This window comes from Homarus americanus, unplaced genomic scaffold (assembly GCF_018991925.1).
Source record: "Homarus americanus isolate GMGI-L3 unplaced genomic scaffold, GMGI_Hamer_2.0 scaffold21930, whole genome shotgun sequence".
Lineage (NCBI taxonomy): Eukaryota > Metazoa > Arthropoda > Malacostraca > Decapoda > Nephropidae > Homarus > Homarus americanus.
Window position 1 is genome coordinate 67447 of NW_024732309.1, and position 14323 is coordinate 81769.

Genomic DNA, 14323 nt, shown 5'->3' on the forward strand with positions numbered 1-14323 from the left:
TTATCTTTATGTACTGTATTTCAGCAACTGGTACTATGAAGGGATACAGTATATAATTTTGATTAAACTAGAAAAGTGAAAAAGTAAATAATGTGGGAGTTTCAGAAAGATAAGTAGAGAGACTTCTATGGATCATACAAGACACAGTACCAGATACAAAGATACAGTAATAAAGACCCAAGAAACTGCAGCAGTACAGTACTACATTAATAACTGGAATACTATACACGGTTATAAGTGGTTTATGGAGATACTGTACTGTGAGTTGTGTGGGAGTGACGTAGATAAACCAAAGTAACACATGAAGTGGGAGAGCACGATCAATGTTAAGAGGAGCGAGTTGGCAACAGTGAAAAAAAAAAGTGTAGGACAAGGCAGTGACAAATTATAAGCAATATGAAAAATATCATTGAGGAAGATTGGGTGAGACAAAACAGAGAGAGGAAGATTGGGTGAGACAAAACAGAGAGAGGAAGATTGGGTAAGACAAAACAGAGAGAGGAAGATTGGGTGAGACAAAACAGAGAGAGGAGTAGACAACAATAATAAATAGGCTTGGACCTACGTAACTGGAGATGAGACAGTAGGTATCTCCCTATCATGCCAAGGTTCCGTACTGGATACTATTAAACAAAACGGTTACTCCAAGGCGCACATAACCATGGTACACCTCTTGAAATTCACAAAATGACCTCAATTATTGGTCTCCTTATTGATTGATTATATTATTAAGTACACTACCCTGGTGACCTCTTTCTGATCTATACAGTACAGTCTATGCATCAACCTACAGCACGCTCTCTCTCTGTCACATCACCGCCATTTTTATATATTACACAAACTACTGACATGTTGTACTATCTCAAGTGTCTTTTTCTGTCAATTACATGGCTGATCCAAATTAAATCTGTACTTAATAATTGCAGGATGTCGAGTATATGGACGATGCCAAACCAACATAATTCAATATGGTGAAAAAATGCTGTTGAAGAAAATTGAAAGATGACTGGATTACTCACTGGCTAATATAACTACATGAATTATCACAATACTCTCACTGATTACTGTTGTATGTTATCACCACATACAGAGAAAGTTGTGCACTTACCAATAGCAGTTGCGAGACCAGTGCCAATGACAACACCACGAGCCTTGCCAGCAGAAACATTAGTGCCAGAGAACAAGATGTTCTTCTTGTCCTAGAGTGAGACATAAACAGATTAGTATTGACACAAACCATCACAACACTTAAAATATATTTTTTCCAATGACAAATTTTATCTTTGAGGTAAAAACATCAGCAAAAACAAAAATATAACTACTACAGTATATATTATTACTGTATTAGTTAAATATATAAACAACCATAACTCAAAATCAAGTATTGTTCCACTAATATTATGTCCCCAATATTTACCCACCTACATACAACACACCTGACTTGAAATACAGTATATAACAACAGTCTATATCTCTTTATAATATTAAGAGTCGTGTACACCAAGAACTACTGTAATCTGTGATGCATTTTCTGATACTTTATGTAAAAATGTGCAGCTGCATGAAAATTCACTTTATTTTCAGTCATGTTTCAATGATCTAATCATTTACCTGTTAAATTGAATACATCAAGGTTAACTAAATTAGAAAAACCTTATGGCTAAAGTCTGTCAACTTTTCAATACAGTTTTGTCCACTGTTGTCATGGTGAAAACATAAAGATTCCTACTAACAGATGGTCTAACCCTTGTATGGCACTAGTCAACATACTCTACTCTACTCTATAACAAATTGCAATCATTTACACAATACTGTACTAACAAATCCTGATAAATATTTAAGTGCCAGTTAACATTTTTAACATCTACAGTATAGACAGTGATAACCAATTACATCCCTGACTGAATGTTGAGGATGTAGTGTGTCGGTCCTGTGAGACCAAACCATGCTGAAGAATCATCCACAAGCAACACAACTACAACTGTCTAACCAAAATGGAGTAATACAAGGAGGGGGGCAAGTCACCATCATCAATGTTTTACGACCATTTACCAACCTTACAAAGTGATTCTATTTCAACGTGACAAAGGACACTGATTAACCACAATGAGAAAAAAAAAATATACAATCATGAGAGGGAAGGATGAAAATAAATTAAAACGTTGGGAACAAAATATAAAGTAAAGTTTCACAAGATCTGTAGCCAGGAACATACACAAGAAACTATATACACCATGTCTTATAAAGAGTTGTGTGAGGTTTATTTCACAAAATCTTAATATCAAGAACTATAACCATCAAATAATGACAGAAAAATAGCCACGTGAAGCTGGTAGTGTTATCCCTGCAATCTGACTTAACACAGGCACCAACAGCTACACCAGCCACCAACTAAACATAATATCTGTGGTGCTACTCTTAAACCTTCTGACCTCATTCTTGAAGGGGGTTTTCTTTAAAAAATAATTAATAAACTATCATAATTGATCAGGTTGAACACAGTAACTATTAGAAAAGTCTAACAACTTTAATGGCCACAACACAACAGTCAAGACAGAGAGGGGAAAGTAAAAAAAAAAAAAGAAATACTCTGTAAAAATAATTTTAAAATCACACATTATGGTCAAATCCATCCAAAGTGACTTGTGAATTTAGCACTACAGTAAGCCACCAACTCGGGTACAGCTTAGACATCAATGGCTGGCACTAATTTAGGTGTTAGTTACACTGTCAGCTCATATACAGTAAATCCCTAGAAGCAAGTCACCATTAAATGTGAAAAGTAGAGAGTTGTAATGTCACTCTTGCATCTGTCCACCTCCCCCGTCAACTTATGACTTGAAGCACCCCTAAGCAACTCTCACATATAAGGATGCCAACTAAATAATAGGAGGAGGATACACCAACTTTTATTTCCTAATAGCAGAGTACAAGCTGCCCAGCACCACACAGTCCTTTAGTGTAACTTCTGTATCTAAATGTTGTGTGACAAAGTTGTTGTCAATGACCGAGCATCTGTGCAGGATGATGGACTTGATGCACATCCTACAATGCCCCACCCATAGGTCACAAGTCTTAACCATGCCACCAAGGTGTGACAATTTAGTAGATATATAGGTTTTGGAAGCTTCACTTTATCAATGATTTACTGTCAATGTTTGCTGATGACAGTGGTCTATAATCCTACAGTAAGAATTAACTACTGTACAATAATTACCAGTAGGCAATGTTAAAAATAGGAACCACTGTAGTTAAAAGTTTTTCTCTGCTTGGAAATGAGAACATTTAATTCCTAAGCAGGGAGTACTGTCAGTCTCTGTGAAAACTTTTAGGCTCATGTAAGACTTGCCCATAAGTATGAGAGGCCAAAGAGGAAACCAGAACCTCTCCTTGAGGCAAGAGTCCCTGAGATCCTTCTCTGTGAAGCTACAGCAATAATTAACCTTCAGGGAAGACAACTATGAACTGAAAAAACTCTTCTTTTACAGCTCCTAATACTGTAGTCCAGAACTTAAACCAGTTCAAGAGTGTAAATAACCCCTACCTCTCCCCTAATAACCAACAAGCCATAAAATTTCAGACCAGAGACCAAGTCACAGAAGCACTTAAAGAAGAAGTACTGTACCCAGGCTGATTTCCTGCACCTGGTACAGTATAAGAAAACTGTCAAATACATCTGAATGAGTTTACCTCCTTGACGCAGCCTGGATTTGGTCAATGCTCAAACACACACACCAGTGATACCCAAACAGGACCATTACCAAAGTTGTGAACAAATCTTGCAATGTGATAACAACAAAGGTAATAGGAGTTTTACTGTACTAATACAAATGCTTAAACCGTGTGACTCTGTTATAGGTTTCTCTGGCACTAATAGAGGTAAAATCATTAAACAAGAAGAAAACCATACAGCCTGGTAGTGCAGTGACTGAAGCCTGGAATTGAAATTGTGAGGCGAGATATGAACACATTGATGTGATGTCACGATTGACTGCTTTCTACCTTAAGAGATCACTGTTGCTTCAAAAGATCCCATTTAGGGATTTGGTAGTGATGAGAGTGTGTACCTTACTAACCAACCAGTTCCAGCCATTAATGTCTCACAGTTTACTTTGACTTAAGTGTTATAAAGCAAGAGTCCCTTAAGAGGAGAACTTGGCCATAAAATCCCATTGTAAGAAACACAACCTAATACACAGCAAACTTTGGAAAGATAAATAATAAATCCCTGGACACAAAAAACACCTCCTAAGAACCCTTCACCATTACTCACTTCACCTTGCTGGCTTACCTTACAATATGTACTCCAAGTACTAATGTTAACAAGGCTTAAGAGGGGCACTTCAGGGTTCACAGCTGGCATGATACTGTGGCTCCTGTACACTGGCAGGCTACAAAAAATAGTATCATGCCAACCTCAAACCCCTGAACTGGTCCCTTAAACATGTTGGCAGTAAGGCAGTAATAATGAACAATAAAAGATGCGTTAATGATCTACTAAAGCCAATGAATCTAATATTGACTGACAACACACTACATTTTACTACAAGATAAATTAACCTACAAAAGATATTCTACAAGCATAGTGACTGGTAAAGCAGCATTATCAGTTAAGAAAAATAGCATTACCAATTTCACACCTACTTAAAATGCAAGTTACATGCAGCCATCATTGCATCATGAACACTGTGGCATACAATACTACTGACTAACTCTAATGTGCGGTTGTGAATGTCATGTGGTATAGTTCAACAGATGTATCAGGGAGGAAGGTCTTATCATAGATATATACATATAGTCTAATGACCACTCAAAACTTTAATACAAACTACTGCATATAATTTAGCTACAGAAAACTGATGACTTCACTAGTTAAAACACAGCACTAACTAAACATTAATTATACACAACGATCTACCGTATATTTTAAGATTCTCATCCACCATTATATACAACTTCCTCCCTTACACATCACAAGTACTGTACATCTATCTCAGGTAAACTGCAGACATGGACACAAAGAGAGAGAGGTGGGCTGAGAGAACAGGTGGTAGTGACCAGACAGTAAGCATACTAGCAAACAACTCTTATATTTAAAAGTAAAGGATTAGGGGACCAGAGGTAGATTTTGGATTCTTTACCTGAATAATGGCACGAGCAATACTCGCCCCATCCATGTCTGCGTGCTTGTAAAATGAACAAGGTTTGCACTGTATGCTCAACTACAGGTACAGTAGTTACTTTTAGCTTATGTGCTAATTTTTAAAAATAAAAATAAAAACTACCTTCAAATTCTGGTATGATACGAAGACATGTTTAAAAATTCCTTTGGTAGTCTCTTTATTTTAATCAATGTTGTGTATGATCACTTGACAGAGTCTGCTCACTAAAGGTCTGATAAAGAAACTATAGTTAATGAGGAAATGCATTTCGTTGTTAGTAAACATCTAACATTGGTACACAGGAACACCTAAGGGGCAATATTCCCTGTTAGTATGGGAATACACAGAATGGTATTAAAAAGAGAGCTTGGAGAGGGTCACACCAAGAACATGTGAGCAGATCAAAGGCTCCACAGTGGAGTATGCACTTTATAGCCTTAAAACTCTGATCCTTGTTAAAGATTATTTTGCCACTCAGAATAAAGGAATATAATCAGAACTGTTTCATTAACTGATGAGGAGGCAAGAGAGGGACCAACCTGGTTAACGGCCTTGGGGTCGGGAATGGCATCGGTGTGCTTGATGACGGAAACGGACTCTCCAGTCAGGATGGACTGGTCGATACGGAGGGTCGTGGAAAAGATCCTGACCAGACGAAGATCTGCGGGAATCTTGTCACCAACTGTAAAAGCAGGATGTCGTCACTGGTCTATCTCGGTATAAGTACAGTAAATGGTACAAAAAAAAGCACTAATAATAATGCCAAATAAATTCTGACAAACTTAGAGTTGAGGTAAATAATTATATTACACAATTTCAGTTTTATATAAATACTGTACTGTATAATATATAAACTCATCAAATCATCTGTTTTGAGTTATTAAATAATTCCCACAAACAAAGAGTAAGAGAACGATTTAACAATTCAATTAAGAGAAGCTAACAACTGCACACGAGAATACAGTACTTGTGCACTACAGTACAGTATATATAACAAAACCAACTGCTGGCATCTAACACTGACAGGTAACTCTTCTCTGTTGTCATCGTCAGGAGGGTCACTCACTCGTCCATACAATGAACAAACAAGGAAGTGTTCTCCCTCAAACAGTGACTAACAAAGGCAAGCAACTTGTTCACTACACTGTACAATGATGGTAGAGTGTATGACAGTGAAATATGGTGAAGTACATGACAGTGAAATATGGTGAAGTGCATGACAGTGAAATACGGTGGAGTGTGAGTGACTTACCGGAGATTTCAACCATGTCTCCAGGCACAATCTCCCTGGCACGGATCTTCTGCACGCCGGCCTTGTTGGCACGCACCACTTTGCCCATCTCTGGCTCATACTCTTTCAAGGCTTCGATGGCCGACTCCGCATTCCGCTCCTGGGGACGACAACAACATTTGGTTAATTATGTGTGGGTAGTATATTAACGTAAGAAAAAATACAATAATAATGACAATGCCTGTCTGTATAAATTACTATGTCAGTTTATATAATAATATATGTGAAAAAATTTATAAACACACACACACGACTACCAGATAAATACTGTTTATCACTGAGAAGTCTTCGTTCGCGCGCGCGCGCGCACAGTAAAACATTAACCAACTCCAGGAAATTATTCACGCTGAAAGCCATTTTAACTCAGGATCTCTCTAACATTATATCCTGTGGCCGCACCATCATGTTGCCACCGTGTGAAGAGAAACAGGAAATCTCACACAGGCTGGAATTCCTGTATGCAAAGTCTGTCTACAATTAAAACGCCAAGTGTATTCAAGCAAAAACGCTCAATTATGTTAGTCTTCACATTATAAGTTCGTAGGATCGTATCAGCTAAACACCCACCCCGCCTGCCCACTCCACTCCACCTAGCCAAGCCTCCCTACCCCACCCGCCCACTCCACTCCTAGTCGAGCCTCCCAACCCCGCCCGCCCACTCCTAGCCGAGCCTCCCAACCCCACCCGCCCACTCCTAGCAGCAGAGCCTCCTACCCCACCTGCCCCTACCCCACCTGCCCAGCCAAACCTCCCACCCACCGCTCCTCCGCCAGCCCCCAGCCACTCCGCCTCCCACCACCACTCCACCAACCACCCACCCACCCCACCGCCTCCTCCTCCCCGCCCGCCCCTCCCTCCACAGGCCTCCCAACCGCCGCCTCCCCACGCCCTCCACCTAGCCGACCGAAGCCATCTGATAACCCTCACATACAGGGCCAACCACCCCCATGTGTCTCTGAGGGCAACTCGAAGTACAGTACAGTGGATAGGAACGAAGAAGACTTTCGGGTACGGCTGGCAAGGGGAGAGTGGGAGTGTGTAGGGGGAGAGAGAGAGGGAGTGTGTAGGGGGAGAGAGAGGGAGTGTGTAGGGGGGGAGAGAGAGGGAGTGTGTAGGGGGAGAGAGAGAGAGAGAGGGTGTGTGGGGAGAGGTGTGGAGGAGGGGCGAGATCGTGGCCAGGTGCCCCGCCATTGCCAGGGCTGGGTCGCCATATATGGCAATTATCGCTCAGCTGGGGAGTTTGTTGGCCTCTTACTCCTCTCCTCTCTCCTCCCCCAACAACCTCCACACACACAGAGAGAGAGAGAGAGCCAATAACCTGGGCGGAAATACTTCACCTGGCAGTCCACCTTCGGGATAAAACACCTCACCTCCTGCCTCACTCAGTACAGCAACACAACATGTAAGGCAGTCAGGCAGACCTTCCCCCTACCCGCAACACAACAGCTCCTTCCACCAGGTGTTGCCACTTCACCACTCTCGGGAGGTAGGTGTCTTCCCCCACATCACGTGAGGTCAACCAAAGGTCAAGCATGAAGTGTCTGGCCCACGGAACACAACTTTCCCTCACTCCTGCTTCTACTCTCTTACTGCTGTATGTATGTATGTATGTATGTATGTATGTATGTGTGTATGTATGTATGGCGACCTGTGGTGTATTGGTCAGCATGCTACCCTCGGAAGTGAGTGGTCGCGGGTTCGATCCCCGGGCAGGGTGAAACTATGGGCAAGTTTCTTTACGCCATTTGCCTCTGTCTACCCAGCAGTAATTGGGGACCTGGATGTTAATCGTGTTCCGGGGTAATGGTTAGCCAGTGCAGTTGGGTCATGTAACTCGTTAACTCCGGGTGTGGTTGTTGTGTTGGCGATAGCTTCTACACTTTAAACAAATTCACGCATAGGTGGACCTTGGGCCAGCCATCCTCGTTACACAAACCTAACCGTCTCGTAGACCGCACGCTACAGTACTACCACAAGGCCGCCATTACGAGTCACCACCACACTCACTGTATAATACATTAGGAGTGCTGTCCCTTCACAATACAGCAACAAAATTTTGACATCATCTTAAAGTATTTACTGAATTTTATTTTGTTTGCATCACCCTGTACACAAGAGCTCCCCAGCGAACGAGACTAAAGGCTTCATTTAACTTACAACTCTACAGACGTTCACATCAACACACTGTAGCTACAATAAATCCTAACCTAACAAGGGTGACAAACATTAACTTCTACCACATACATCCAGACTACCCCCCCCCCCCTCCCCTCCTCCCCTCTCACACACCAAGTTGGTCTAGCTAAGGTGAGGTGATAAGTGCTCAAGAAGTAGTATCTGTTATTCTTCAGCTGCCTTTAATCTGATCTAATAGACTGTGCATAAGAGTAACACGGGTTCATTAAACATTTATACACTCATTTGAGAGAAGAGAAGGACCTCCCTCATGACAAATGCTCTCGAGTACCCTACTACAGAAGTCAGTTCGGGGTCATACCAGATTTCTGACTGTGTGTGTGTGTGTGTGTGTGTGTGTCTCTAGCTAGCAGGTGGCGACGCTAGCTACAACACTCCTGGCTGGGGTAAAGGGGAGGGCTCAGGCCACCCGCCCACCACTGGGTCACACACACACACTTATTATGGATAATATGCTAATAATATGTTAATACAGTTCCCTTATTAAATCACAATGTCGCAATAACCTCCTTGAGTGCCTCATTAACTCACTCTCTCTCAATTTGTGTGGACCAGCTAAAGATTAACCACCCAAACACAACACCTCCAGTTATATGAAATACAAGAGAGAGAGAGAGAGAGAGAGAGAGAGAGAGAGAGCATACAAGCAAAGAAAGCAAAAGGTGAGGAAGGGAGAGAGGGCAAGGGAGAGAGAGCAAAAGGAGAGGAAAAGGGAGAGGGAGAAAGAGAGGGAGGTCGATACGGTGTTTACTGGGGCGAAGGTGAGGTTCCCGGAGTGAGTGGTGGTGATGGTAGTGTTGGAGGCTGGTGGTGGTGATGGTAGTGTTGGAGGCTGGTGGTGGTGGTGATGGTAGTGTTGGAGGTGTGTGGTGATGGTAGCGTTGGAGGCTGCGGGTGGTGATGCAGTGCGGGAGCTGGTGGTGGTGATGGTAGTGTTGAGGATGGTGGTGGAGGCTGGTGGTAGTGTTGAGGCTGGTGGTGGTGGTGATGGTAGTGTTGGAGGTTAGGTGGTGCTGAGACCGGTGGGTGGGTGATGAGCGGTAGTGTTGGGAGGCTGGGTGGTGTGGTGGTGTTGGAGGCTGGTGGTGGTGGTGGTGTTGGAGGCTGGTGGGTGGTGGTGGTGTTGGAGGCTGGTGGTGGTGGGTGGGAGGCTGCGGTGCAGGTGCTGGAGGCTGGTGGTGGTGGTAAAGGAGGCTGGTAGAGTGGAGGCTGGGTGGTGGTGGTGTTGGAGGCTGGTGGTGGTGGTGTTGGAGGCTGGTGGTGGTGTGTTGGAGGCTGGTGGTGGTAGGACAGAAAAGGAGGCTGGTGGTGATGGTAGTGTTGGTGTTGGAGGCTGTGTGATGATGGTAGTGTTGGAGGCTGTGGTGGTGGTGGTGTTGGAGGCTGGTGGTGGTGATGGTAGTGTTGGAGGCTGGTGGTGGTGATGCAGTGTTGGAGGCTGGTGGTGGTGATGCAGTAGTAAGGGAGGCTGGGTGACATGGTAGTGTTGAGGCTAGTGGTGGTGGTGTTGTTGGAGGCTGGTGGTGGTGGCAGTGCTGGAGGCCAGGTGGGGTAGCGCGGAGGCTGGTGGCAGTGGGTGCAGTGTTGGAGGCTGGTGGGGTGGTAGTGTTGGAGGCTGGTGGTGGTGGTAGTGTTGGAGGCTGGTGGTGGTGGTAGTGTTGGAGGCTGGTGGTGGTGGTAGTGTTGGAGGGGGCTAGTTTATTGGGCACCCCCTTGCATCCTGTACACAAAAGCGATTAAAGTACCAACAGGAAAGCTTGTGACCTTCCTGACCCACACACACAAAAGGTTAGGTTAATGAGGGAAAGGTCAACAAGTAAGGTCAAGTAGGGTGTGTGTCTTATCGGCCCGAGACATCTGGTGGCGCGCGCACACACACACACAACAAAATTCGCATCTTTATGTTTGGTTAAAGAAAGAGTATTACTGCCAGACAATAAAATACATAGACTAATATGTCCATGGAATAGGGTCTCTCTCTCTCTCTCTCTCTCTCGTACAACAAGCAGGCCGAGGTGAACAAGAGAACACAGCCGTCACAATGAACAAAGGCGCCATTGAACAAAAGCGGAGAGTGGGAGGGACATTGTGAACAAGAACACCTTTTTCAGTCACCCACATCCGAGAGAGATTTTTTTTTTAACCACGCCAGCCAGGAGGATCTTTAACGGGTCGTACGTCGAATTGTTCCTCCCCGTACGTCGAACTGCCCCGCCCCCCTACGATGTGTGAACCAGAAGGGGGTGGGGGAGGGGGAGGAGGTTTAATAGTTCGTAAACTGAAGAAATTTAGGACGAGGTATGGAGGAACACAGATAAGGGGAAGGAATCAGGAAATGTAATTAAACAGAGAGAAAACACAATTCCACAATAAAGAAGGAGGATGGAGAGAGAGAGAGACAAAGGTTATCACAGTGAGAGTGTGTGTGTGAGTCGGCCATAACCCACACTCGTGACGGACTTACGACTTAGATACAGCAACAAGTCTCACTCCTGGGAACAACAATACCAACGGCTGCTATATACAGGGCCGCTCATAACAAACTCCCTAACACACACACACACACACACACACCCACTGTAGGCAGCGGTGACGAATGTGACCTACTGACGGCAGCACCTGTGTACCGTACAATACTTCACCTACTTCTACACCATTACCAGGCGCACACACACACACACACATATATCCAGGGTCACACGTACTAGCCAATGTACCGCGCAACAGATAAATATTTAGACATCAATCAGCCATCAGGTTGCTGCCTCAGTACCTGTATTGCGCACGCTGGTGTGTGTGTGTGTGTGTGTGTACTTCTGCATTATGAGGTCATGGCATTGTCACAGGAGCCACCACTACCTTCCCCACCACCAGTCAAACAGTTACGGCTCCACGTCAATAACTAACACCTTAATCTTGCCGGAAGGAGGGAAGGAAGGGGGAGGAAAGGAGGGTAGAAAAAAATTAATCGACTCCTGAATAATGCATGTACTGGACGCTGGTGCCACAATACGATAGGAAGCCATTACCATCAGGGATGACAGGGGGTGGGGTGGGAGGGGGTGTGGGTTCCTCCAGCCAAATACAGCCTCTACCACCTTAGCTCTTCCCTCAGTTCAGTTCCCCCTCCCTACCACACCTCACCCCTACCACACACCCACCTACTACCACACCTCCACACACGCCCGCCGCATCTAAGCTTACCCCCAGCAGTCACCACACTCTGAATGATTATGTCCATCACTGTGAGGACTGATCAATCATTAGTCACACACACACACACACACGTGAATAATTAGAGTTGGAGTCAATTAAAAGGAGAGAACTTTATAGGGGATAGAAGGTGAAAAGAGGGAGGGAGAGAGATGGGGGGTGTGTGTGAGAGGGAAGGGAAGAGATGGGGGGTGTGTGTGTGTAGAGGAGGAAGATATGGGGTGCAGGGGGGGGGAGGGAAGAGATGGGGGTGTAGAGGGAATGTAGGTTAAGTGGGGGACGGAAGAAGAGGGGGAGGAAGAAACAGTGAGGCCTCCGTAAATAGCATGGGGTGACATACCTACCGGGGCGTCACCAACATATTGTGGCCGGGAGACGACCTGGCCGGCTGCACTCCTGAAGGAGGTAGGAGGAGGGGGGTGCCAAGGGAGGGGGGTAAGAGGACGCTGTTATCTTTACTAGAGGTAGTCAGTCAGCGCTCATTAAACACCAAACACGCGCGCCTCAGTGATGCGGTAGAGGAGGAGAGCTTGAACTGGCCTCTTCCCTATAGCTACCAGCGCCTCATGACACCCTACCCCTCTATACAGTATTAGAGAGAGAGAGAAGAGAGAGAGAGAGAGTCAGCATCGCGTCAACAAAACAGTCCAAGAATCACAGTTACTCACAATCCTATCCTCCTGTTCCATCCCCCACCTACCCAAATAACCTTTCCATAACATACACACACACACTCCTCTCCTGCCTCTGAGATCAACCAACCTCCACCCTTATCTACAGTATATCCTCTACAGCCACCACCCTCCCCTATACGGCTAAGTCTCTACTATAATCGTCAACACAACGTCTTTAATCACTTGACCATCGGGACACACACACGCGCGCACACACACACACACACACACACACACACACGCGTCCTCAGTGGTACATACACACAAGTAACGACGAGTAGGACAGTGTATGAGTTACCTGGACCAGTGTGTTAGTTACCTGGACCCAGTGTATGAGTTACCTGGACCAGTGTATGAGTTACCTGGACCAGTGTACGGTTACCTGGACCAGTGTATGGTACCTTGGACCAGTGTATGAATTACCTGGACCAGTGTGCGAGTTACCTGGACCAGTGTATGATTACCTGGACAGTGTGAAGGTAAGAGCTGGACGCGATACGGCGGTGAGGAAGGGGGAGGAAGGGGGAGGAAGGAGTGGGAGGGGGGCAGAGGAGGGAGAAAGGGGAGAGCAGGTGGCACACTGCCGTCCTCAAGGTACCTATTTCTCAAGTTCTTTGTGAGAGAGAGAGAGAGATTTTGTTGCAGGGGAGGTGAGGGAAAGAGGAGAAAGAGAGGGGGTGTGATGGGTAAGGGGAGAAGGGGTAGGGGATAGGGAATAGGGATGGGGGCACCACACAGTTGCCTTTAGAACAGTTACGGACGTGAATAGAAACTTGAACACTTGCCAACCTATGCACCCCACTCCCACCCCCCCTCTTCTCTACTCCCATTCCTTTCCTCCCCACTATCCTCACACCTCTCCTCCCCACTATCCTCACAGCTCTCCTCACCTGGCAAACGACAATTTCATCACCTATTTGAGGACAGATTTTGAGTGGGGATGAGCAGTGAGGAAGGCGCGGGCGTGGGGACAGCAACAACATTTAAGGCTTCTCAACTAGTTTTGTGCTTGTGTGTATGTACCCTTTAACACACACACACACACACACACACACACACACACACACACACTAGAATATTACCACCGACCAGCTGTTTCTCACACATCACCATCACCACCATAATCACCATCATCACCACCATAATTTATACGTCATAATTTGTATTGATTTTTTTCTTCGACCCTCCCCCATCACTTCTTGTCTCCCTTCCCCGGCAGGTGGTGGCAGCGGGGGCGTGTTTGGCACCAGCGTCGTGGAAGGAACAGACCACTGCCTCTGCCGGTGGAAATAGCCTACAGACACGCCCCTCCCTCAACACACACTATCACCATCAAGCAACCATCACTGCCAATAAGATCCACAACCGACTAATTACCTTTCCACGGTTCCTAAACACCATCATAACCAGCACCACAACACCAGCATCACAACCCATCTCACAATTACAACACCACTATCCCACCATCACAACCCGTCTCACAATCCCAGTTTCACAACACCAGCATCACAACCCGTCTTACAATTACAACACCACTATCCCACCATCACAACCCGTCTCACAATCCCAGTTTCACAACACCAGCAGGCAAAAAGTTAAGATCGTCAGTGTGTGTGTCTGTGTCATTATTCGTACACATGTAGGCGGCGGTGACGTAGGTTATAGTGGCTACAGTGTGTAATATTCTCCCTCTTTTTTTGTCTCTCTCCTCCATGTGGACTCGAAGCTCACTCCCACTCCACCCACTCGTCGAGGTACCGAGAGGGCGGGCGCCTATATCCCCCCCA

At 45.2% G+C, this 14323-nt stretch overlaps 1 protein-coding gene across 5 annotated transcripts in view; it reads right to left on the reverse strand.

Moving 5' to 3' along the window:
* Nucleotides 1–14323, reverse strand: part of LOC121868459 (calcium-transporting ATPase sarcoplasmic/endoplasmic reticulum type-like) — a 45766-nt gene that overhangs the window by 11914 nt on the left and 19529 nt on the right. For all 5 annotated transcript variants that reach the window (XM_042369106.1, XM_042369107.1, XM_042369108.1 and 2 more), the window contains exons 5-7: nucleotides 6415–6553; nucleotides 5702–5844; nucleotides 1109–1199 (exon numbers count right to left, since the gene is read on the reverse strand). In XM_042369106.1, coding sequence (XP_042225040.1) covers nucleotides 1109–1199; nucleotides 5702–5844; nucleotides 6415–6553 — 373 coding nt within the window. The remainder of the gene's footprint in view (nucleotides 1–1108; nucleotides 1200–5701; nucleotides 5845–6414; nucleotides 6554–14323) is intronic.